This window comes from Eurosta solidaginis, chromosome 3, assembly GCF_040869045.1.
Source record: "Eurosta solidaginis isolate ZX-2024a chromosome 3, ASM4086904v1, whole genome shotgun sequence".
In the NCBI taxonomy this organism is placed as follows: Eukaryota; Metazoa; Arthropoda; class Insecta; order Diptera; family Tephritidae; genus Eurosta; species Eurosta solidaginis.
Window position 1 is genome coordinate 174,575,753 of NC_090321.1, and position 26,148 is coordinate 174,601,900.

Genomic DNA, 26,148 nt, shown 5'->3' on the forward strand with positions numbered 1-26,148 from the left:
TTATTCGCATAGCTGATATAGCCAACGAAGCCTTTGCTTTTCATTATACCTCCAACGATATTCGCCGTTGGCACAACGGACAGGTCCATGAATCCGACGTAGAACTTTTCTTGCGAATACCCCAAGAGCATATCCATTTTCTCTCGATACGGTCCATGATTCCAAGCCATATAACAGGGCAAGTATAATGACAGATAGAAGAGTTTTTGTGTTTGTCGAGGTGGGACTTCACTTGGCCATTGTTTACTCCGACTGAAGTATTGTTAGCAAGATTGATTCTTCGTTGCTTTCGCTTTTAATGCTGATTCCCCGACAGACGAAGTCCTTATGACAAAATTGAAGCCCACGTAGGGTGATGATGGGGCCACTTTTACCATATTGAGGCCCTACCTTCCAGCAGTGAAACAAATTTTCATATCCAGAAATAGTATTTTCAAAACTGTCACATTAAGAGGGGAAGCTAGTTTTGGATTCAAGTGATTGATAAGCACAATAAAAAGCTTTATAGCTTCACAGCTTCCGCAACCCAATTGTGAACCTCACCAACCCGAAGGGAATTCTGTTACAAATATGAATTTTTAAATACACTTAGTTAGCAGGCAAGGCTCTGGCGACCCCAAGCTCCAATGTGGTCATATTAAATCGGGCTCGATATAGGCTAATACCTTAATGGTACCATAACGTTACGGATCTATAGCCGACAAAAGACCATCAATATGGATAATTCTCCTCAAAACCTTCGGGTAGCGTCTTTACCGCTATAACAACAACAGCAGTACTAGTTCTAATTGTGTCTCCTGGCAATATTTCAACTGACTCTTAACATTGCGATGTCGAACGAAATGGCAATAGCTCTACTTTGCAGACCTTTTTATCGCTTCTTTAAATGGTTCAATCGTAGGTGGTTCGGAAATAGGCGCTGCCTTTGATTAATTAATTTGAAAACATCCCAGCAGCGAATCGCACTACCGCCGAACTACCGCAGACCTATCCCATTAAATGATGGTACTAGTTCTAATTCTGCCCTCTCTCAGTGCTTTCAACTGACTATTTTAACATTCTGATGTTCTATAAAATGGCAATTGTCGCTCTTCGCAGACCTTTATGAACACGGCCTTAACTGCTTTTGTCGTAGGTGGTTCTGAAATAGTTGCTGCCTTTGAGTAATTAATTTAAATTCAAATAGCTCAGACTTAAGCGCTGTTGGTACAAACGTGGGTACCGACTGGCCCCCTCTGCATCCGACTAGCACTAGTTCGGAAGTTGTAGCTATAAATCTCATACTTTAGCGCTATGCTGTCGTTAGCATCAGTTCCGAGTTAGTCAATAAATTTGTAGTACGAAGCTGTCGCTTTACGTGACTGTCTTCCATTTTTTCTGCAGGTTATATTAAGGGTAATCAGTTGGGTGGTATCTGCAATTTTTTTCAGATAATAGAATAGTAAGATAAGTCATGAATATATATATCTAATTTTATTTTACCATAAACAGAATTTTTTCATTTCAATATTGTAACGAATTTAGAGAAATTCCGCTTATTTGAAACCTTCTGCTAACGTTCGAATCGCTAAGCTGTTGAATAAATCACTCCAATATTGAAAATGGTATTAGCCTACTTTGGGAGTAGTACAATTATACTTCACTTCGCAACTGATAGCGTGTTAAAATCAAACTGATTAGTTATTACTCAGCATGCTCTGCTTTTATACTCTCGGTTTCCTCGTTCACCCATTTCTCCTAAGGTCTAGTAATTTCACGAACAGTTGTACTTCATGCTTGGTTACCAGCTATATAACTACGTGTATATTTGTAGCTTATAGCCATATTCGTGTGTATGTGTGAGTAACTACTTCGGTTGACGACTAAATCTGTGTGTGTGTGATATCTCTTCGTCGCCTTCTACATAAGTGTTGCTAGCTTTAATGTGTACATGTACATAAGAGTGGCTGCTTCATGTTTTGGTTGTTGCGTGATTATTTACTAACAGATTAGTGATGCTAATATTCGTCACAATATTATAAGAAAATTGAGTCAGCTAAAGGGGAATGTCAGCTTAGCACAAAAAACACATGGGGTGAGCAACTTACGTATGTTTGGCAACTCATCTTATCCCTAGTTTCTTCTTGAAACAACAATAATGAAATGCTAGGTGTGTGAAAGCTAAAAGACTAAGGTCCTAGATAACTCGAAACTATTATTACCCCAATTTTAATTGCTGAACTTGTATCTAGACAAATGAAACGACATAAACTGAATGAGACTACTGCAGAAGAATGACGAATAATCCATTAAAAAACAAAAACGATGGAAACCATTTGCATTATCATCTCCTTCACCTACTCCTGATCTTGCTTCTCCCACTTTTGTTTCTTACTTTTTTTGTTGGTGTCGCTTTATGGTATAGTTGTTCGTTCCTATTTCCCATGTTTTCCATCATTATTATATTTGTCATTATCGTTACGTGTCATCAACATCGTAATGACGTTACTGCCATTATCATTATCAATAGCATCATTATCAAAATAGTCAACGAGTTAAATATACCTCGTGGAACTTCCTGTGACTGTTTCTATGACCAGCACTGTATTTGGCCATTGTATTTCTAAAAATTCAACACAAACAAAACAAAGTGCGTTTACATAAGTGTGCTCTTATTATCTTCACTGTAATTATCGACGCGACGGTATGATTACAGACTTTACGCACAGAGAACTCGATCAGCCGACAGATTGTTGTGTGTTCAAGTGCCCGTTTTACAATGTAAACAAATGTTACAATTGTATCATAAATGTCAAACTTAGAACTGATTACTGAGCTACGATATGAACACAAATACCAATAATTTTATCAGATCAGCAGCGGTATTCAATGAAATAAAATGGATTAAAGGTAATTTCAAATAAGTAAACAACCATAAACCAGAAATACTTTCGATACGCTTCCAGGGGCCCCCCTAAGAAGGTGGGTTATCCTTTTACTGTGGAACCTAGCAGTGAACACCTTAGTATTGGATGGCTGGTTGCCAAGTCCTGTTGTTGTTGTGTTAACAATTCGTCGTCCCATTCAATGGGCACGACCACTCACAAATTGTCATCAAAGTCCTCTAACGGGAGTCCAAGAAACTTGACAGTTTCAACAGGGGTGGACCATAGGTAGATTGGTGTTAGAGGCGTAGGTTCCACATTACAATTGAAAATATGGTTGGTGTCATATGGGGACACATCGCGTGCAGAACATACATTACGTATGTCGGGTGTGTCTGTACAAATAAGAGTTTAACCTGTTGCAGTATCCAGAACGAAGTTCGGCCAGGGACGAGTCACCCTGGTCTCCATTGGCAGTATGCTTCGTTTTCTGCAAGAGTAGGATATTGTATATTAATAACAGGTGCCAAGTCCTGGTTTGCTCTAGTTGCAACCGGTAAACATCGCCAAGCTATATGCAAGCTCATAAAATGAGAAGACTGAAATGGGTCTATTCATCAGGTACTACGAAATACAATCTAATTTTAAAGGAGATAAAAAAGCTTATTTTGGACAGAGAACTGAAATGGCATAATCAATTCGTGGATACCATGTTGTTGTTGTTGTAGCGATAAAGACACTCCCTTAGAGTTTTGGGAAGTGTTATCGATTTTGATAGTCCTTTGCCGAATATAGATCCGGTACGTTCCGGTAACAAGCACCATTAAGGAACTGCCCGATTGTCTCAGGAACACTTTAATATTATAGGCCATCCCGCCCCCTCCCCCTAGTTCACAACCTGCGCTACGGCCAGTTTGATTAAATTTCTTACATATTTAAAGAAAGAAAGCTCTAGCTCATTCAGTGGTATCACAAATGAGTCAGCCGGACGAAGTGTACTGTTCTGGTTGCTGTGATGCATCCACTTTAAACTAATCTAACCTAAACCCAAAAACCCAATTTTTTTTTTGCGTTAGTGAGCCATTCGCAGGACTGTACAGACGAGTTAGCGAGGAAAGTAAGACAAACATCTCCGAAACGGGATCGAAAGCATTGAACACTCAAAGTCAAAAGTCATACAACACATTTCTGCGGAGTCGGCGCCGTTACAAATAGTTTGTTCCTACAAAAATCAAACTTCTTTTAATGGCAAACACTACACATCGCTCATCTTCTGTAGATCTTAACAGCTATCAACTAAAAAAAAATTATAATATTACAAAAATTCGAAAAACTGAAAGTCGACTAGCGTTCTTCAACCGAAGTTCGAGATAGGGCGTTATTCATACGTTTTCTGAGATATCGCGTTTTTGAAACGGTATCCGAGATAGGGCAATATTCCATTCAGCAGTCGATATTCAGAAAGGTTTGGTTGGTTCTCGGAATAAAAAGATTTGAGGTTATGAAATTTCTCAATTTGAGATCGACTTTAACGGTTATTTGAAATGATTTTCAAATTAAGATTGAAAAAAAAAATTTTATTTCTAAAAAGTTGGTTTTGGCACCCGATTATTCTCAAACATTATTTTCAACAGAAACATATCTTATCGGCATTTCGATTCCATTCCGTTTCGAAGGTTTGAAGTTATGCTTTCTTAATTGAAGCAGCGAAAATTGAGGAAACATATTTTCTGTGTAATGTTTATAAAGTTTTTCATCAGTAAAGAAGACCTCTTTTTATTAAACGGTTTTATTTAGCTTGACTTGACAAACTGGCTGGTTGGCTGGCACGAATTTTGTAATTGAAATTTAAGTAACTTCCCGATAAGCTACAAGCTTGAAACTTGGAATATAGTTCAGAACCCGATGATAATGCAATAATAAGAAAAAAATCGCCGCTAGGTGGCGCAAGGATCGAGATATTCAAAAAAATCGTATTTGTGGTCCGATTTGGTCCATATTTGGAACACATAATACATACATGAATAGAAAGCGACCTATGATGTCGGATTTGGCTCATATTTGGAACAAATATTACATACAGTCCGGTAGAAGTGACATCAAAATATTTTGGAATTGGAGGAGGGACAACCATACGTGGCGCAGAGTCGAGTAAAGTCTTTGGAAGGATTATGTATTGAGGACTTAGGTTAGGTTAGGTTAGAGTGGCCACCGGTGCGAGCACCAGTGCCCTTAGGCACAAAAGTCCCATTGTGATACCACATGGATCTCTCCCCTACACAAAACAACAGCTCGATACAGCAAACGTCAGGAGTTTCTTAGGTTCCAACTTAGCCAGATCGTCAAAGAAGGGAGATCCCAGAGATTTCTTCCTCTTGTGCCAACGCACGGGACAATCGCACAGAAAATTTTTGACTGTTTCTATCTTCTCTTCGTCTTTGCAGCTGCTGCAGTAATCATTATAGGGAGCACCCAGCCGTTGTGCGTGCCTCCCGATTACTATGTGGCCGGTTATAAGTCCAACCACCAGAGATATGCCCCCCCCCCCCCCCTTCTTGCAAGGAGAAGGAGACTTTTTGTGCCTCTCGAGTCCTATTCAGGCCACATCAGCTTGGAGTGGTAGCAGGATTCAAGATTGCTCCATCTCACACCCGCTTCCCTAAGGAAAATCCCTTTCAAAATGAGCTTACAGGTAGCGAGCGGCATGCTCAATCCCTTCCAGGACGACAAAAGCGGAACGGATGTGCCCCCTCTAGCAAGTTCGTCAGCCATCTCATTGCCCGGTATATTCGAGTGTCCAGGCACCCATAACAGACTGAGGGAAGTCTGCTCAGCGATCTCGTTAAGAGATTTGCGGCACTTCTCTACTGTCCTGGAGTTACATGTGACCGATCCAAGTGCTTTTAGTGCAGCTTGGCTGCCAGAGTAAATATAAATTTCGTTATAGTCGTGAGCAGTCTTCCCCAGGTGATCAGCGGCCTCATTTATAGCAGCCACCTCCGCCTGAAAGACGCTGCAATGATCGGGTAGGCTAAATGATAGATTCCTCCCTAGTTGAGGTGCAAAGACACCGCTACCCACCTTATAATCCAGTTTGGAGCCGTCAGTATATATCTGCAGCCTATCGCTCAGGTCCGGCGGCTTCTTCAACCAATAATACCTATCCGGGATAATAACCTCGTACTTCATATTGAAAATTAGAGTCGGAGCGCATTAGTCCGACGAAGGCGAATCCAGATACTTAAGGATAGCTGCATGGTCATCCACATTGTCCCTCAATCCGGATAACTCTCGCAGCCGCAGAGCAGAAAAGGCCGCACATTGCTTGGCCATTAAATCTATTGGCAACACATTAAAAATAGTGTCCAGCGCCTCCGCAGGGGTGGTGCGGAGGGCACCACCACTCAGATTAGAGCACTTCTTTATACCTTCTGGAATACCCGTAGGTTTGATTTAGTATCTAAGCTCGTCCACCAGACCACTGCCCCGTATAAAAGAATTGGTCTAACCACAGCGGTGTAGAGCCACAGGGTAATATCCGGTGATAATCCCCATCTTCGCGAAACAGTTCCCCTACAGCTGTACAGTGCCACCGTTGGTTTTTTCACACGCTCCTGAGTGTTTCCCTCCAGGATAGTTTCCTATCCAAAATAACTCCTAGGTATTTGGCAGAGTTCCTGAGCGTCAGGGTCATACCCGCTAGCACCGGTAGCTGCAACGCAGGTATCTTATATTTCCTGGTGAACAGAACCAGTTCAGTTTTGGCTGAATTGACCGATAGACCTTTACTCCTGATCCAGTTCTCCACCAGTCTCGGCTTTGTTTGCATTATATCGCATTGTGTCTGCGGAAACTTCCCGCTAACTAACAGCGCAAGGTCATCTGCATATGCGATTACCTTGCTGCTTCCGTTCTTCTCAAGAAGAATCAAGAGCTCATCAAGTGTGGCAACCCATAGAAGTGGAGAAAGTACCCCCCCCCCCCCCTTCTGCGGGCTGCCTCTCCGTATGTATTTGACCACCGTTGAACCAGCCTGGTCGGCATGAACCTTTCTTCGCAACAGTAACTGCTGAACAAGTTTCACTAGCCCCGAATCGGCCTCCAAGCCGATTAGTGCATCAGTTATCGCAGAGGGCGTAACGTTGTTGAAAGCTCCCTCAATGTCGAAGAAAGCTATGAGTGTGAATTCCTTGAACGCTAAGGATTTCTCGATCTGGGAGACAACTGCATGCAAGGCCGTCTCCGTGCACTTCCATTTCATATACGCATGCTGGGATGTCGATAACTTTCCCCCCAAGGACTCCCTTAATGCGGAATCCATTAACCTCTCGAGTGTCTTCAGCTGAAAGGATGTCAGACATATCGGTCTGAAGTCGTTAGGGGTCGCGTGGCCAGTCCTTCCACTTTTGGTATAAAGGTGACCTTTGAATCGTTCCAACCCCGTGGAATATAGTAATGAACTTCCCCTAATACGGCTCATCAGTGTGAGTCTTCCTCCAGTTCATTACTTCATCACTAGCGCCCGGAAAGTGCGTACTCAGGAGCAGGCAAAGGGTGCTCTCTACCGAATCCGTCCATGTCCCATCAGATCCTTGCAGGCATCCCGGGACACATTTTTGAGCACCAGAGCGCACCTTTCTGAGCCTAGATTATTTATTTATTTATGTATTTGGTCTTACCCCTAGATTTCTTCCTAGGACAGGCCTTATCAAGAGCCTCCCCGCATGCCTTCGTGAACGAGTAAACCAGCTCCGAGTTCTGGGGTATATGAACTCTAAATTCTTAGAACCCCTTTTGAAGCTCCTCACTGTAGATAAGCCAGTTGGCGTTTTTAAGGTTCCTATGCCAGACAGTTTCGAGCGCCACCCCGCCGAGATCGAAGCGGACAAATCTATGATCCGAAAAAGAGTGGTCATCAAGCACCGTCCAATTTTTTATCATAGATTCTCCGCTGCCCGAGATCAGGGTGACGTCCAGAACCTCCTATCTGCTCTTAGTGACAAACGTGGGCACCGAACCCAAAACCCCAAACCCGAACGAACAAAATCAAAAGTTTGACTCACCCCTCTCGTGGTGCGCATTGGCATCTCCCGCTAGTAGTAGTGGCCCCTTTACATACCGAGCTATCTTACAGACTAGCTCCGTCGGAGCTGACTCCTCATGAGGAAAGTAAAAGGACGTCAGTGTAATATTCGTACCACCGACCGTCAACGTCATAGTTGTAGCATCCTCGTCGCTAAACTGGGGGAGAAAAAGAAAATTTAGTTCAGATCGTACCAAGATGCAAGCTCTCGGTTTCCCATGTGTGGCACCACTCGCCAACGTCAATCCTGCCGCTTTCAGCCCGCAAATCTTATGCCCTACTACCCAAGGCTCTTGGATAAGGGCTATATCAGCTGCTCCACTGGAAAACTGGAGCAGCAGCGCAGCAGAAGCTGCTTTACAATGGTGGAGGTTGATTTGTAAGACCCGCACTAGGCTGAGAGCCGATCACCTCCACCACTGTCAAGTCGGCGTCTTCATCAGACATTGGCTCCTCTCCAGTGTAACCACTATGCCTGTCCAGCGTTAGCGAGGAGATCGAAGACGCGTCCCCGCCCAAGGTGTCATCCACGGACTAACCGTGTTTGGTTCTGCGCCCTCCTCCTCCTCGCTCTCCACTTTCTCTGGCTATATTTCCAGCGCCGGATCATAGGCCGCCTTCAGGTCGTTCGTGTAAACTTTAATCCTCACGGTGTCGAAACCGAATTTAATAGCGCCATCCGTGCGCTCCAAGAAAGGCAGTGACTCCTAGTTGAACCTGACGCGTCGTCCTGGTGCTATGCTCCAGCTTCAGGACTCTCCAACTAGAGCAAGGCAGCTCTGAGTTGAAGGTCGTTATGACCTCAAGGACTCCCTCTGGATCATCCGGCTTGGATGAAATCCAGACTCTAGCTCTCGGCCTAGATGGGATGTCCTCGAAGTCGACAGCCCTGAGCATCGCACCAGGATAGAACTCACCCAACCTAGCCACCGCTTTTTTGTACAAGTCGGCTGACCTCTGGCCACCAACTTGACTTGCCGCTGATACCAACCCACCTCTTTGCAATCAGGTGGAGGTCCAAGGTTCTCTCTTACGAAGGCGACTGAAAAACCGGCCAATTGGGTCCTTATCCAGTCCCATTTATCCTTGAACATCGTGAGGACTTAGATTGTAAGAAATTGTCAGGAAAGGGTCCTTGTAATAGGGAGCCACTAAATGAACTAAATAGAATGAGAAATAATAGGCAATAAAATAAAGACTAAAAACTTGAAAATAAAATAATAAAAAATTTTTTTTTTAGTTAAACGGTTTTATTGAAAACAATACTTACATGAAGTAATAATAATACTAAAAGCTAGAAAATAATTAGGTAGGTCCTAGGTACTAGTCATCACACTCCTCATCAATCTAGGGCGTTGATCAGACAATTAAATAAAAGCATTGGACGCGTCAATTTTCTATTGATAGTCATAAGTAAGACCAACTGAACCTTAATCAGGTTATGCTACGCCTCACATTTTTAATAATTTTTTTTAATTATTTTTTTTTATTATACTTAATAATCTATATATTAATACGCTAACAAAATTTCCATACAATCAATTGACAGGCTGTTTCGCATACTTAGCATACGTAAAATCATATAAAAGTTATATGAATCGATTCGTATTGATCAGCCGCAGTGCATAGGCCTATTTTTGTTAACAAATATTACTCTATTTGTTTATAATTAATAGAAAAAGTTTTTTGTAAATTCGAACAATTCATACAAATATCGTAATTCATTATCGTGCACAAGCGCGCCATCTTTGGGAACAATTATCTAAGTTTGCTAATGCGAATTTCAAAGACCTAAACCTTTATGCACAAGCGCGCCGTCTTTGGGAACAATTATCTAAGTGTTTAATGTGAATTTCAAATTTTATGTATCCCCGCTAAATTCGAAGGCACAACTGTTTCACCTGCATACAAATATGGTTTCCCATTGTTGCCGCTTACCTATAATAGCCACTACCAAAATCCTAAAAAATTGTTCCAAAATAATTTATAGCGTACCAAAAATCTTAAATAGAATTAATTTTTGACCGGCCCATTTTTTGTGGCAAATTTTACCTACACGTAAATACATAAGTCTTTATTTAACATATTCTTTGTTTTTTATTTTAGTTCTTTTCAAAAAAACATGAAATCACAAATAATGAGTTAACTTTTGTTGAAACTAACTAATTTATTTATAACAATTAATGGCAAATTTGCTCGAAAATGTTGTTGCATTTGCAGATTTAATCCTCATTTTAGATAAAGTACGTCTTATACTGAACAAAAAAAAAAGTTACAAAAATATAACATTAAATTTTTTTATATTGCCTTTTATGCTAATTACGAAACAAAAAAACGTCCCAAAACTTTTTTGATTTTAGGTCAGAGCGGCAACCGGCATCATAGCGGCCGTCTTGCATAGGCAGTATATTACCCACTATCTATATATTAATACGCATATTGTCACTTGCGAAGCGAATATATTTGGCGAGTCGAACGTATTGGCGAATTCACATCAAATTTGCATTGTGAGTGGCGAATGAACTTATTCGACTGCAATGTGTCATTGCCATTCAAACAAATTTAATTAGTTCATCCGAATTTGACGTTTCTGTCATCTGTTTTTATTATTTATTTGTGCACAAACAGAAATGTAAAAAACAAGTTTATTAAATAGTAATAAATAAAGTTAAAAATGTTTTATAACGTTGATCTTTTTTCCGTTATTACCCGGAATATTGGTTCCACGCCCGTTATCACCCGGATTATTGGTTCCAAAGGACTGTCCTGTCGGGTTGGCGGCTTCTTGGAGGTTCAGTAGCTCATCCACGGATCTCTCTAGCGCAGATAAACTTCGCTGGGCGTACGGTCCTCCTCCAGTGACTACGGTCTCGCTGCGGTTTGTAGGCACCTTTTTTTTAAGCTTCAACTTATAATCTAACCAAACCTAGGACAAATATATTGGTAAGTATGAACTGACACGCAGAATACAATTCAGTTACTACTAGAGGCCTGCACGGATACGATGGTTCGGGTATATAACTAAGTAAAGCTTCTGACAATTATCACATTGTCAGTTACTTTGGAAACTTGCATCGTGATATCGTACGGTTACTTTTGAAACTAACTGGTCAAGTATCTTATCGGGTATTATCAGAAAAATAGTAGGCGGTGGCTCGGAGCTAGGATCTAACCAAACCTAGGGCCCATCTCTGCACCATTCACAATGCCAGTAACATACCCGAGTAGATACATTAGCAGGTAAAGCTGCTTTACTCGAGTCGATTTCCTGGTAAATTTTCTCAAACAAAGTGCCTACTTGTATATGATGGTTGAATTGGGTTGGGAGTCAAAAAAACCATCAGTAATTCGACTCGTGTAAAACAGCATTAAGTATCAAAAGTAACTCCAGTCAGTAACCGTACGATGCTACGATGCCACGATTCTGCGATGTATACTTTTGTATTATTCGTGCAGGTATATCCTTCTTACCTTGTTCCACTCGCGCCCGTTACGTATTGGAGGACCTATGGAGTTAAGATCCGTGGCTAAATGGTCCCACAATTCTGCCATGCTCCTCCTGGTCTCTCCAAAATTCCCCATGCCTCTGGCGACGTCTGGATTATTTTCCATCAGCTCGACCAGCTTTTGGAATTGCTGCGGCGTTGTTCTTCTCATTCTGAAAACTTCATTTATTCAAACCAATAAATAACTCAATTTAATTTAATGAATTACTCACTTTTATTTATTTATTCAGTTTATTTACTTTTTTCAATTGAAAACATTCAAATAAATGCCAATGCGTCCTTTTCTATTTTCAAGCGCGAACAAAATAAGCATTCGACAAATTTTGACAGATTTGGCGAAGCGAATATGATTTTTTCGCTTGTGGCAATTCGACAAATTCATCTTCGTCACTCATTCGACTTTTTTTTGCGAATTCGCTAGCGATTTGCATCTCGCAATTCTAGACCGCGAAATTCGACAAAATTTTCATTCGCTTCGCAAGTGACAATATGCGTATAATACGCTAACAAAATTTCCATACAATCAATTGACAGGCTGTTTCGCATACTTAGCATACGTAAAATCATATAAAAGTTATATGAATCGATTCGTATTGATCAGCCGCAGTGTATAGGCCTATTTTTGTTAACAAATATTACTCTATTTGTTTATAATTAATAGAAAAAGTTTTTTGTAAATTCGAACAATTCATACAAATATCGTAATTCATTATCGTGCACAAGCGCACCATCTTTGGGAACAATTATATAAGTTTGCTAATGCGAATTTCAAAGACCTAAACCTTTATGCACAAGCGCGCCGTCTTTGGGAACAATTATCTAAGTGTTTAATGTGAATTTCAAATTGTATGTATCCCCGCTAAATTCGAAGGCACAAATGTTTCACCTGCATACAAATATGGTTTCCCATTGTTGCCGCTTACCTATAATAGCCACTACCAAAATCCTAAAAAAGTGTTCCAAAATAATTTATAGCGTACCAAAAATCTTAAATAGAATTAATTTTTGACCGGCCCATTTTTTGTGGCAAATTTTACCTACACGTAAATACATAAGTCTTTATTTAACAGATTCTTTGTTTTTTATTTTAGTTCTTTTCAAAAAAACATGAAATCACAAATAATGAGTTAACTTTTGTTGAAACTAACTAATTTATTTATAACAATTAAAGGCAAATTTGCTCGAAAATGTTGTTGCATTTGCAGATTTAATCCTCATTTTAGATAAAGTACGTCTTATACTGAACAAAAAAAAAGTTACAAAAATATAACATTACATTTTTTTATATTGCCTTTTATGCTAATTACGAAACAAAAAAAACGTCCCAAAAACTTTTTTGTTTTAGGTCAGAGCGTCAACCGGCATCATAGCGGCCGTATTGCATAGGCAGTATATTACCCACTATATTTATTATTAGGCTAACTTTGTTGGATTATATATCCATTAATCGGATGCTTAGATTCCAAAACCCTAATTGGTTTATGCAGCTTAAAGTTATGAAATCAATTTTATTTTAGTAAATATGATTGCGTGAATAATTTCAATGTTTTTGTTTGTTTTTCCTTTCTTCCTAATTTATTCTGCTCTGTTATATCTTAGTATTATATTGTTCACAGACGATATTTTATGGTAGATATGGTCATATATATTCATGAAATGGAGTGTTTACAAATTTAATACAAATTAATTACGTACATAGATCTCAATGGGATCCCAACATTAAATATCCGAATATTAGAATCTTCATATTTCCACAATGATCACATTAAAACCCGGAAAAAGTATAACTGCACTTATTGCGATTTTATATGGAACTGTTTGTTCGCTTCACTTAATTTTTCGCAATTTAAGTACTTTATTTTTTTTTTCTTTAATTAAACATTTTTTTAGTAAACTCTGCCTTCTTTCTCATTACATATTTTTTTATATTTTTATTTTATTTTTTATGAAGGTATCCTCTATTTTACTCGAAATTTTTGTTTTGTGTCACACTTACATATTAGATATGTATTTTTACCAACTTAAACGGGTGGCGTGAAATAGGCTAAATTCTTTTAGCAAATTTCTTAATTTTTAACTAAAAGTTCGTGTTTTTTGAATTATGACACTATTGACGTAAATGGGCGATATGTGTATATGGGTGATATAGGCCTACTGGGGAACCGAGCTCCCAAAACTAACTTCGGTAGCGCGCCAACGGGGACCTTCCGGGTGGTGTGGAAAAACCTATTTTTCAATTCAATTTCACCATAATTCTATGTCAATTTCATATGATTTTGCATAATTTTTATATTTTTGTTTAAGGAGCTCCATACCAAAACTTTATAATTACATGTGAAAAGTTTGTAGAAAATTTAAGAAAATACAATCAAAAAGTACAAAGTCTTAGATCAAATTCAAAATTTTAAAGAAAAAGTTAAGTAAGTTAGACCAGTTTGCTATATTTCCAACACTTGATGCATAGACTGAGTTGAAAAAAAATACACGTTGGTCGAATTTCGACCACAGGCGATACTAGTATGTAATTAAAATACGAAATCATCCAACAGATTGCTCAATAATTTAAACACTGGCTTTTTTCTGCATAATTTATGTGTTTTTTTGTATTTTTGTGCTTGCAAAATATTTCTTCATTACTACAAATAAAATACATATTTATTTGCCGAAAAGCTTAGCCTTCTATATACCAAGTTGCCTTTTTGTTAAATTGTATCTTAAAATGTAAATATGAAGATGCTTAAATTCGTGGCATAAACTTCTTTTGTATTGCAGCCTATAAATTTCAAGAAAATTTAATACGAACAATGATACAAATCGAGAATACTTACTTCGAGTTGGGGCATTCGAGTCAACGTGACTGTTTAATTATCTGTGATCGCGGCGTCATGGATGCCAGTGCATGTAAGTAAATGAATTTCAAAATTAATTCTATAAACTAAACATATCCCTTTTTTGTCTCTCCTACATACATAGATATTTCGAAAGAGAAATGGGAAAAAATGATGGCAGCAAATAATTGGAATCCCATTGAATTGCGTGATAATCGCTATAACCAAATTTTGCATTTGGTATCGGCGGCAAATGGTGCTGAAGAGTTTTACACGCTCGAGGTATGTAACATACAATTTATATTATACTTTTTAGTATAGTAAGATATTGCTTCATCATAAATAGGCAAGGCTTTTCCAATATAATTGAAACAATTTGGTATTCACCATTACACTGTATGCACTTACTTTTGTATAGGCCAAACCAATGTTTGTGGAACAGTGTCTCTGCACTGAGAAAAAGAAACACATAAAATGAGTAAAACAGTTCCTAAAACGTTGTTCCTTAAATTTAAAAAAATTTCAATGTAATGCGTAAGAATTTCTTATTTTTGTATACAATACTTATTTCATTAATTTGAGGCAGAGTTTTTGAGGAATGCAATCACCCCGGAAGGAATAAAAAATGGAATAATTAGTCCGGAATGTAAAAAGGAAGTATGACTAAAATTTTTTATTCATTATTCCGGACTAACAAAAGAGTATTGCAAACCTCTGGGGCTGTAATCAAAGGAATAGTTAGTCCCAACGTGTGAGCTCAGTGAATAAGTGAATTAGAGTATTTAACTGTAAAGTTAAGGATCTCAACAGGGACCAGACAGGGGAATTCAGTAGTACAAAAACAAAATCATCAATCATCTCGTTAACGTCAAAAGTCTGTTACCATATTTCTTAGTCGTGGACAATGGGATACTCTGTAGATCCAGCCATTCAGTTCCGTTGACTAAAACGTTTCCATTTCTACTCAGTAATAGAAATAACACCCACAAAAAAAGGAAAAATAGACCGCAGAAGCTGCCCTGCAAAAATCGTTGGATCATGTGGTCCACTGGAGTACTTACCATTATACTCCACTGTAATGCAGCAATGGACCAACTCAAGTTTCTACACGAACATATTGTAAGCCGATCATTGTTCGTTTTTAACGATTGTAATCACTACACGATGTTTATTGTACTGTGTGTCCATGGATTACTCTGATGTAATGCGGAGCTGGAGTATATGGCCCAGTCCTAGGACATCGCAATGTTAATTGGACCATATTTTTTGTATGAATTGTGGTTAATTTTGGAGCACTCGCTAGGTCCATAGCGAGTCTCCATACATGCATGCATGGAGTACTCGCGATTTTTGCAGGGTGTTTTACTTACTTTATATTACTTCATATTTTAGAACGACGTTAATGTAGTATTTTTTTATGATACTAAACAAAATCAATCCTGCAGATAAGTCAACATAGTCTAAGGGCCCGTGACTGCCAGACCTTCGTCATTTTATAAAAGTTTAAATTTTGTCAGTGCATACTTCCAACTGAAACAGGATCGTTGGTCTATTATAAAACTTGAGTCATGGTGGCTTTAACAAATATCGTGCAAAAATTTTACAGAAAAATAGACCTTTCTTTCGTCATTTTATAAAGACTAATTTTCATATATGGTCTTCGTCACGATATAAGAAGCCACTAGCCTCATTGCCAGACACTTTTCATAGTGGCTTTGATTAGCCAGACACTTTTAATCCTTCTAAACTTCAAAGAACATCAAAGCAATTTTATACTGAAATTCGAATACAAAATCTTTAAAAAAAAACTTGAAATTTGGTTTGCCGTAAAAAACTGTCAGCTTTCATTTTATGAAAAAGTACAGTTTTGCATTACATAACGTGTCTGGCTGGACAAAGCCACTATGGAAAGTGTCTGGCAATGAAGCTAGTGGCTTCTTATATCGCGACAAAGACCATATATGAAAATCAGTTTTTATAAAATGACGAAAGAAAGGTATATTTTCCTGCAAAATTCTTGCACGATATCTGTTAAAGCCACCATGACTCAAGTTTTAAATAGACCAACGATCCTGCTTCAGTTGGAAGTATGCACCGACAAAATTTTAACTTTTATAAAATGACGAAGGTCTGGCAGTCACGGGCTCTTAGATTATGAGCAGGGCTCACAGAGTATATTAATTGGGATCGCATAACGGTACCCTGTAACGGCATAAACTAATTGAGATAGATATAGACTTCTATATATCAAAATGATCTGGGCGAAAAAAGAAAGTCATTTAGCCATGTCCGTCCGTCCGTCCGTTCGTAAACACGATAACTTGGTAAATTTTGAGGTAGGTTAATGAAATTTGGTACGTAAGTTCCTGGACACTCGTCTCAGATCGCTATTTGAAATGAACGAAATCGGACTGTAACCACGCCCACTTCTTCGATATAGAAAATTTCGAAAAACCGAAAAACTGCGATAATTCATTACCAAGGACGGATAAAGCGATGAAACTTGGTAAGTGGGTTGACCTTATGACGCAGAATATAAAATTAGTAAAATTTTGGACAATGGGCGTGGCACCTCCCACTTTTAAAAGAAGGTAATTTGAATACTGTGCGTGGTATTACATACATAAATAAATTAGCGGATGATGATCTGGGTCACCCTGGTCCGATATCTCGAAAACGCCTTCACATATACAACTAAGGTTCGCTCCCATTTAAAACCCTCGTTAATACATTTAATTTGATACCCATATCGTACAGACACATTAGAGACACCCCTGGTCCACCTTTATGGCAATATCTCGAAAACTATAGAACTAAGGCCCACTGCCTTTTAAAATACTCATTAACACCTTTCATTTGATACCCATATCGTACAAACACATTCCAGGGTTAGGGTTCATTTTCCTAGATGGTGATTTTCTCTTATTTTGTCTCCAAAGCTCTCAGCTGAGTATGTAACGTTCGGTTACACCCGAACTTAGCCTTCCTTACTTGTTTGTATTTAAAAATATATATTTAAAAAATTGTAATTGTTTGAGGTCGGAAAAATTTGAATATTTTGTTTTAAGTTACAAAATGTTTACTTAAAATATTACGTAAATCGTTATATCATCAACATACAAGGGCCAATAAATTTAGTTCTGAAAGTAGCGAAAAATTACATTGACATCTAGCCTCAGCTTTTGTAGGAACATATTCAGACCAATTCTAAATATTCTCGCGGAATTTTGTTCTCGCGGATTTTTTTATTCCCGCGGAAAAATTCCTCCAATTCTTTTCTCCTAGGGAGAAGAAAAATTGGGGAATAGGAATTTCGAATTTTCGAAGTCAGCTGTTTTGTCAATTGAAATTTCGTTGCGCATTTCTTATTTTGTTTAAAAAATTGAAAAGCTTAATTATTGTTGCGAATTTGTTTGAAATTAAGAAATAAGGAATAAACAATGCACATTATTGCATTTCATGTGGTATACACTGAAATGAGTAATGAATTGGTGCGACAGCAACATCAACAGAGGAGCATAAGAAGAAGACGGTGGGTTAACACAAATCCGCCGGAGTTACCTGCTTTCATTCTGCAAAGCAATTTTCTGGCGGCCACTTCGAGTTGAGTTCGCCTTTCGCCATATGCCAAAATCTAAATAAGCATTCTTTAAAAATCCTTGCGCAATTTCTGGATGGATGCATCAAATATACAAAGAGCTCTTCCGTTGCTTATGATATACTTTTCGACTTAAAATAAAGAATATTGTTGCTGTTGTTGTTGTATTAACAGTGAGAATATTGTGGTAGAATGTAAATACATATTTTAGCGCAAATTTGTACAAATAAGTGTTCTTTCTTAAAAGAACCAATATCCTTTAACTATTTTGATGCATTCCCTTCAATTTAACTAGTGAAAAAACTCCTATGAAATGGCAAAGAAATCTCCCTCGCCCTCACATTCATAATACCTACTTTTCTCCCATAACCGGTTTCCTCTTTTTCGAACATTGTTCAGAATAGGAGGAAAGGGAGAAGTGAAAAAACTCTCAAGGAATTTTTATTTAGAATACGAGTAATGGGAGAAGGGAAAAAACTCGCACGGAATTTTCCTTTAGAATTGGGCTAATTCTATATATATCGTCAGAATTTGGTTTTCAATAATCATATTTAAAGTGAATGTGGAGATTTCCGCGAATGTTGCATTGAGAGTTGAGTTTGAAAACTTTCGAAATGCTTAATTAGAGGGATACGCGTGGTTTGTTTTAAATTTGTGTTAAAATCTACACACATATACAACGACAGCGATTACTGAGGTGCTGAAATGCCACCTGAATTTAATAAAATGTTTAACAAGTAAATGATAGACATGCTTGCTTAACGGTTCCCCCCACTTTCAGTAAAAAAATTTCTCATAACCAAGAAAAATAATACACTGAATTTAAACACAAAATCACAGAAACTACCCCGTAAGGAGAATCTCTAGTTCAAAAATAGTTCGCCATCTATCTCTTTTAAATGCTTCCAACTGACGAATTTAACATGGCGATGTCCTAGGCGGTGGAAATTGTACCCGCTGCATTACCTTTTCACTAGTTCCTAACTATATAAAAATTCCTTATTGCTACTTTTTCGATAGTTACGAACTAGTGTACAATTTTACAGCTGATAGCTAGTTCTTTCTTAGGACTGTTTCTTTGGCCCGAACCGGAGGGAAATTCTACATGTTGCTTTTTCGATAGTTTCGGACTGGTGGAATAGTGTTGAGTAAAAGGCATACTCATATGTAGTCGTAGCTCGTTAAAGCTGGTAGCATCGACATCGCCAACAATCCCCAAAAATGACGAATGGTATGAATTTTTTTCATAAATATGCGGCTTATATGTACATATATACATGTATTTGTTTTTTTTTTTTGAAGATCTGATTTCCACCACCCAAATCTGAAATACAAATATGCAAAGAAACAAATTATACCATTGAAATTAAAAAAAAAAGCTGAATCCCGCCTCTAATTTTCACTTTCTAACTTTTTGAATGCGTTAATTAAAAAAAAATCCGAAGGGTAAAATTTCGAACTTCAAAAGCCTATGCCTTTGTTTCGGCGGCTATCTTCGAAAAACGGTGCAAAATGATGAAAATGAATTGTGTCATATTATGCAATTTGTTAATTAAATTGTTTTTGGTTACGATGCTGTGACGTATATTTTTGAAAAGTTAAATCAATTAAATATTTTCCTATAAAGTTTATTCTAATTATAAGACCACTATCATGATTTTGAACTCATAAATTAAAAATTTTAATTAATTACACTGAAAAACATATATTTTTACTAAAAATCCTCTTATTAACCAATTTTTATTCGAAAGATTTTAAAGAAGCCATTAAAGGTAAAGTTTTCCCGATAATTTCAAAAGTTAAAAAATTTTTAAAAGGCTATTGTAATAAACAAAAAGCTAGCTAATGCCGTAAATTTCTATTTTAGATCTATGAAAATTATTTCCTCTTGCATAATTTGTCTGAGAAAAGAAATCTTCTTAAATTTTTAGGATCATGCTTGCCGCTCTGAAGGTGTTGATATGGCACGCGAATTAGATTATAAATCTGCTGCCGCCTGGGTTGGTCATCCATACTTTGATGTCATTGATAACTCAACAAATTTTGAAACAAAAATGAATCGTTTAATAGAGGCAGTGTGCCAAAAAGTTGGTATCGATATTGGCGATCGCTTACTTGCCACATCAAGAAAACTCAAATTTCTTGGTATGTTTGTTGTAGTTTATTTAAAACTATCTTCCTTTAGTTAACAATATTCATTGAATTTATTTTTTTGCAGTTGCTTCACTTCCGCCCGCTTCAGAGTTTCCACCGTTTCAAGACTTCGATGTTGTACATCATTATTTGCAATCCTCAGGACCAAAAGTACAAGCGCGTTTGCGCAAGCGCGGCCAAAAGAATCATTGGAGCTACATTCATACAATACGCCGTCCCAATGTACATGGACAATCGCGTATTGAGGTAAAGACTCAACTAACACATCGCGACTACATCAATTTGTTGGCGCAACGTGACGATGCACATTTTACAATTTATAAAAAGCGTCGTTGTTTTCTCATCAATAATCAATATTTCCAATTGGATATTTACAAAGAACCAAGTCATCCACGGTAAGTTTCAATTAGCCTCTACAACACTCAGTTAGTTATTGAATCAAGCCAACTTCTTTCAAGAGATTGATGCATAAATTAAAATAAAACATAAATACAAGCGCGCTATACCTCCGAAGCTCAATTTCCAATTTACGCCTTCTTTTAATTTTCCTACAAATTGGCGGTCCCATACTTTACGCAGACTCCGAGCGGCTTCTGCAAAGGCATATGAGTTTTCACTGAGCAGCTTTTTATGTCAGATATACCCTCGCAGTGCTTTTTTTGTGTAGCTCTGTAATTTATCGCTTTTAAGATTTACGGGGATCTGACTTTTTACGCCTTACAATACCTGTCATACAAGCTTGAAAAGAAAAAAATGTATACACTCCAAATAAGAAAGAACACACTACTTAAAAAGTATATTAGGATGGGTGTAATTGAGAACTTCGAAAGTATTTAGGAGGCCAAGTTCGAAAAAATACTTTTTTGCTTAAGCATCAATCTCTAAAAAAATTGGTTTGGTTCAATATCCCGAAAAAATAGGGGTATTCTCTGTGTCTAGAATCAATGGAAAAGGTAGAAAGTTTTCCATTTTAATGCTAAAAGTTTTATACGCACAACAACAAAATACATTTGTGAACAATTTTCTACGGTTTCTACATTTTCTATATTCAACCCCAAGGTGGAATTACCAGGTGAAGTAAATAAAAAAATACAGAAGATGTACGCTATCTGAAATGGTAGGTATATATAGTTTCGACGGTCAGAAGAGGCTAAACTTTTTACCTGCTTTGAAAAAATAGGGTACAAAAACAAATACCTTGCTACGAAAGCCATTACAGAAACTGAATTTTTCAGCATATCAGTGCCACCTAACGTCAATGCAAAAGTGAATACAAAGGACCAATGCGAGTTTACATTACTTTTAGCATCGAATAAAAATAAAAAACTCAATTTGGCCAGTTAAACTGTGATGAGCAGTAAAATTCAATGGATGCGGCCAAAGTAAACTGACCTCAACTTCAACTGCAGTTGAGACTTTCTTGGAAAAACCGGACATAAAATAAACATGTGTTATTCATACATATATAGTACGTATGTACGTCAATTATTTAGTTGAACTTTTCTGCCTTTTGCGGAACTTAACTGGGTTTCGGGTTCGATGAAAAGTTTTACAGTCACACTTGGAATCGTTATACTCTTAAATGAGTTCCATCCCTGAAAATTCATGGGAATGTTCATCTGCTCAGTTGATTTGTCGCGTTGAGACTAGGAAGTAAAACATATCCCTTCTAACAACAAACTAAATCCGAAGATCTCCCACTCTTGACAGTTGATATCATGATGTTTTGCTTATGTTACCAAGTTATTATTTACCAAAATATATCAGGGGATAGACTGGCCCAGCGGCAGCGGAAGCGAGCAGGATTCATATATTCTAAATTACAATTCTTAAGTGTAACATTCCTCTCATCTTAGTGGTCTGATTTTTAGGACAAAACAACAATAGTGAGTTACAATTTTTTGTAACTATATTTAGAATTCCATTGTTTTAGCGAAGTATTATCATAAATAAGGTATAATACGACAATATTGGTGTTCTTGTAGGAATGAGAAAAACATTCTTCGAAAGTCTTCTGTAGCACTGTACAGGGGAAGATCCTTGGTTGAATATAACGGGAATGCAAATAGTTTGCTTTAAGAAAGACCTGTTTCAATTTTTTTTGAACAAGGTCAACATATATAATAGAAACATCAAAAATATGGACGTATTAGTTTAGCACGGCCTTACATATGGAAGCCAACACCAAAGATACCCAAATGATGAATCTCTGTAATTAAATTCAGTAAAGATCTCACCTAATAGTTTATGTGAAAAAAGAACTAAAGTAAAGTGTCATAATTTACTCCTGAAAAATGCAAAAAGCAACACTTTTTCGGGGACAACATTGATGAAACATTTTCAGATAGCCGAATGACAGAACAAACAAGAATTTAGAGCAAGATGGCTTACTTCACCTGGCTATTCCACCATGATTCAACCCCATGCATGGCTCAATTATATGGTTGGCTCATCTCATCAGCTGATTTTATTTTTTTCATTTCACTGGTATAGGGATTGTCAAAAGGAGATGGAAAACGCAAAATGTAACCGGCACATTGATAATTATTTACTGTCGTAGTGGTAATTTTTTTTTATAAAAAGCCAGTTTCACATCACTTTAAGTAATTTTTTTAGGAAATGCATCTATTTTAGCGACTTAATTTTCCTGCACCACGCAAGAATTGCAAAGTTTTATGTTTTCTCTCCAATCCATTCGCCAAACACCAACACGCTGATTTTGACAATCTGAACTGTAGAGATGAGCCAACCATATAGTTGAACCATGACCCCATGTATACTTGAAGAGTAAATTTGTAATTTTGACAAAGTGGTTGAAAACTGAAAGTAAACAAAAAAAAAATCAAGAATTTTTGTGCGCGGCAGCTTCTAAAAATGTTTCATTGCAGAAAATATGAATTTTATATTTCAACTTCGCCGATAATAAAATATTCAAATCGAAAGGAAGGCGCTTGTGTAAATGGTGCGTTCTCTGTGTATGTTAAATTTAGCCTAAAAAACGTGGGAAATATTTTACACTTTCTACGGATATTGATAGAATTCCCCTAATGATATTGTCGCATAGTTTTTTTTTTATTTTAATGGGAATTCACGAAAATAAAATAATGGTCTAACAATTACTTTATAGTTGCAAAGGTTTGATCCTCTTGGAAACATATACGTCACACACCGGTGATGCACTTAAGAATTATATGCCAAAATTTTTGAATATTGTCAAGGAAGTAACTGGTGATCCAGCATATTCGATGTTTAACTTATCATTGCGTGAAGATTGGAGTACGTCAAAGAAATTTTGGCACGCTTTGCCTGGTAAGGATGAAAGCAAAACTAATGCAATAACAAAATGTGAAGAAATTATTGAAAGTGATTAATGTACTTCGTAGATATATGCATATAGTATGTGTATATACATATATGACTGCTTGCTTGCTTACCCGCCTAGTTTACATTTAAATATTTTTAAAAATATATAGTATAAGTAAAATAAGTAAGTGCATGTATGTATGTAGCTCTACCTTAATATAACTTATAGCAAATAGCATACAACTATAACGAGGAACCAACGGAATATTATTCTGCTATCAGACTGTTAGTAGGGAATTGACCATGCGGTTAAACAAGTTGATGTAATTTACTTTCTATGGAATTTTTTTTTATTGCAAGGTCAATTCCATACTCACTATCGTGTTAAAAAGAAAACATCGTATTGGTTTCTATTTATTGTTCATAGATAGAAGAGTACTGCAGAAGTATACAGTGATTACGCAGTATATATTAGGGATGTTTCGTTTTGTCGCATATACGAAATATTCGATTACTTCGCAGTGGGGGATGTTTCAGGCCACAAAATCGGTGGAAAGTGGCACGTCGCAGGGCGGGGTATTTTCGCCTCTGCTGTGGACGCTGGTCATCAACCAACTGCTCAGGCGCTTTGATGTGGGACCCCTCAAACTTACGGCGTACGTAGATCGCGTTGCAGATGTATTGAATTGAAAGCAGGAAAAAAATTAAAAAAAACTGCACGAGCAAAATTAATACGTTAAATAATGAATCCCCGATTGCATTTTGTAAAATTTCTACTAAACAATTTGAATAAGGTAATGAAGAAGCTTGAAACTAATCACTTATTAATATTTTTTCCAACACATCAGACGACACATCGCTTTGATGCGTGATGTAGTCATTTATTTAAAAAACAGAAAAATGCTTAAATCTTACTTAATTTATAATAAAATCTACTAACACGCTGAGATCACTACAAGCAAAAATTGCGCACAAAATTTTTGCATTTTATGACATTTGCTCATCGTTAAAACCGTTCATTTACAACAATTAAACATAAGCAAAAAGAAATGTATGCTTAGAAGAATACAATTTTGAATATCTTTTTATTTACATATGTACTTAGAAATCTTTGTATGAATGTATTGTTGCGAATCTTAAGAAATTCTTGATAATGCTATGTTTTTTTTTTTCGTAAGAATCACTGAACCATCGACTCAAAAGTTCTGTATATTAAATGCTCTTTGTTAACAGCACTATTATAGTTAGATCTTCACAATTTAATGTATTCGTGTATTTCACTTATTGCGTGTTAAAATCATACTGATTGCCCATCACTTGGACTACGCCGCTTTTATACTCCCGGTTGCCTTGTTCGCCCATTTCTCATAGGGTCTAGAGTTTTCGCGAACAACCTTCTCGATTAGTTGCTTAATTACTTCTCTCAACTTCTGCATCTCATATTCGCTCTTGTCGTTTATGCATAGGTGAGAGTAATACCATCTGCCCTCTTTGTTACTGTGTATATCTGCGGGTAATGTTGTATACGCTCTTAGCTGCTGTATGTATGTATTTATTTTGCTTAATCACATTTCATACCCTTTTTGTTTAAACTAAAAACATACATTTTTATACTCTTTATATGAACAATAAATTTTCTCGAATTTTACCTGTCAACAACCACATTACCGCAAGACCCACATTTTTACCATCCAATTCAGAAATTACGGCGCCTTTGTTCAGATCAATGATATCAATATCAAAATTGTACGTTGTTTAGATCTGCTGCTAGAATTATCTTATCTATCGTTACTTTAAAGAAATCACATGAAAAGAAGAAGCCTTGTCTGAAGCCCCATTTTGTTTCGAATGGGACGGAGAGGTCCTTCCCAATCCTTACAGAGCTGGGAGTGCTGCTCAAAGTCAAAATCTGTAAAAGCCTTTGTAGCTTTGTAAGGAACTTAAATTGATACATAGCAACAAACAAGCAGCTCCTTTTCACGCTGTCAAACGCTGCTTTGAAGTCGAGAAAATGATGGTGGGTATCGATGCTGTAGTAGACTAAGCTCCAATCAGTTCGTTGACTTTGAGCTTCAGTATTTCGGACAGTACGCTAGATAGAACCTAATATTCGATACTAAGAATACTAATTATTTTTTAATTGGCACGGTTTGCAGGATGGCATTTCTTATGGACTGGACAAAGAACACTGAGATTCTAATAATCAGACATAAAGTCGGCCGACAATATTTTGCACACAGGCTGATTCATTTGCCTTACCAAGTCCTCGCCACCGTATTTGAGCAGCTCCGCAGGCAACCCATCAACGCTGACAAATTTATTGTTTCTAATTTGAATATTGTATTGTTTTGTTGTTGTTGTTGTTGTTGTAGCAGTGCTTCGACTCATTCAATAGGTCAGATCACTCACAAATTGACATCAATATCCTCTAACGTGAGTCCGAGGAAACTTGAACAGAGAGAAAGAGGCCCACATTGCAATTGAAAAGAAGGTTGGTGTTATATGGGGTCACGTTGCAAGCAGGGCATACATTATGTTCATATGTCGTTCAACCTGTTACAGTATCTAGATCGAAGTTAATTAAGCTAGAGTGACGCGCGTGTCTCTGGGAAGGTTGATTTCCTCTACTGCCAGTTAAGGGTGTTTGACTTTTATGATGGAGTTCGCCGGGCAACTCCTGACATAGAGGTCCTTCTTAAGAGATGACTTCTTAAGTCCCTGGGAGGCGGGGCCTCCTGAATTAGGTGTATGTTGGGATGCCCGGGTTTATGGGTATTCAACAAAAAATGTATGTTCAGCTTTTCATTCCTCT

General features: G+C 37.4%; 1 protein-coding gene across 1 annotated transcript in view; it reads left to right on the forward strand.

Moving 5' to 3' along the window:
• Ttd14 (TRPL translocation defect 14) overlaps positions 1–26,148 on the forward strand; it is a 172,354-nt gene that overhangs the window by 139,632 nt on the left and 6,574 nt on the right. Inside the window, exons 6-10 of the mRNA XM_067773903.1 lie at positions 14,226–14,354; positions 14,427–14,563; positions 19,811–20,024; positions 20,098–20,428; positions 23,161–23,342. Coding sequence (XP_067630004.1) covers positions 14,226–14,354; positions 14,427–14,563; positions 19,811–20,024; positions 20,098–20,428; positions 23,161–23,342 — 993 coding nt within the window. The remainder of the gene's footprint in view (positions 1–14,225; positions 14,355–14,426; positions 14,564–19,810; positions 20,025–20,097; positions 20,429–23,160; positions 23,343–26,148) is intronic.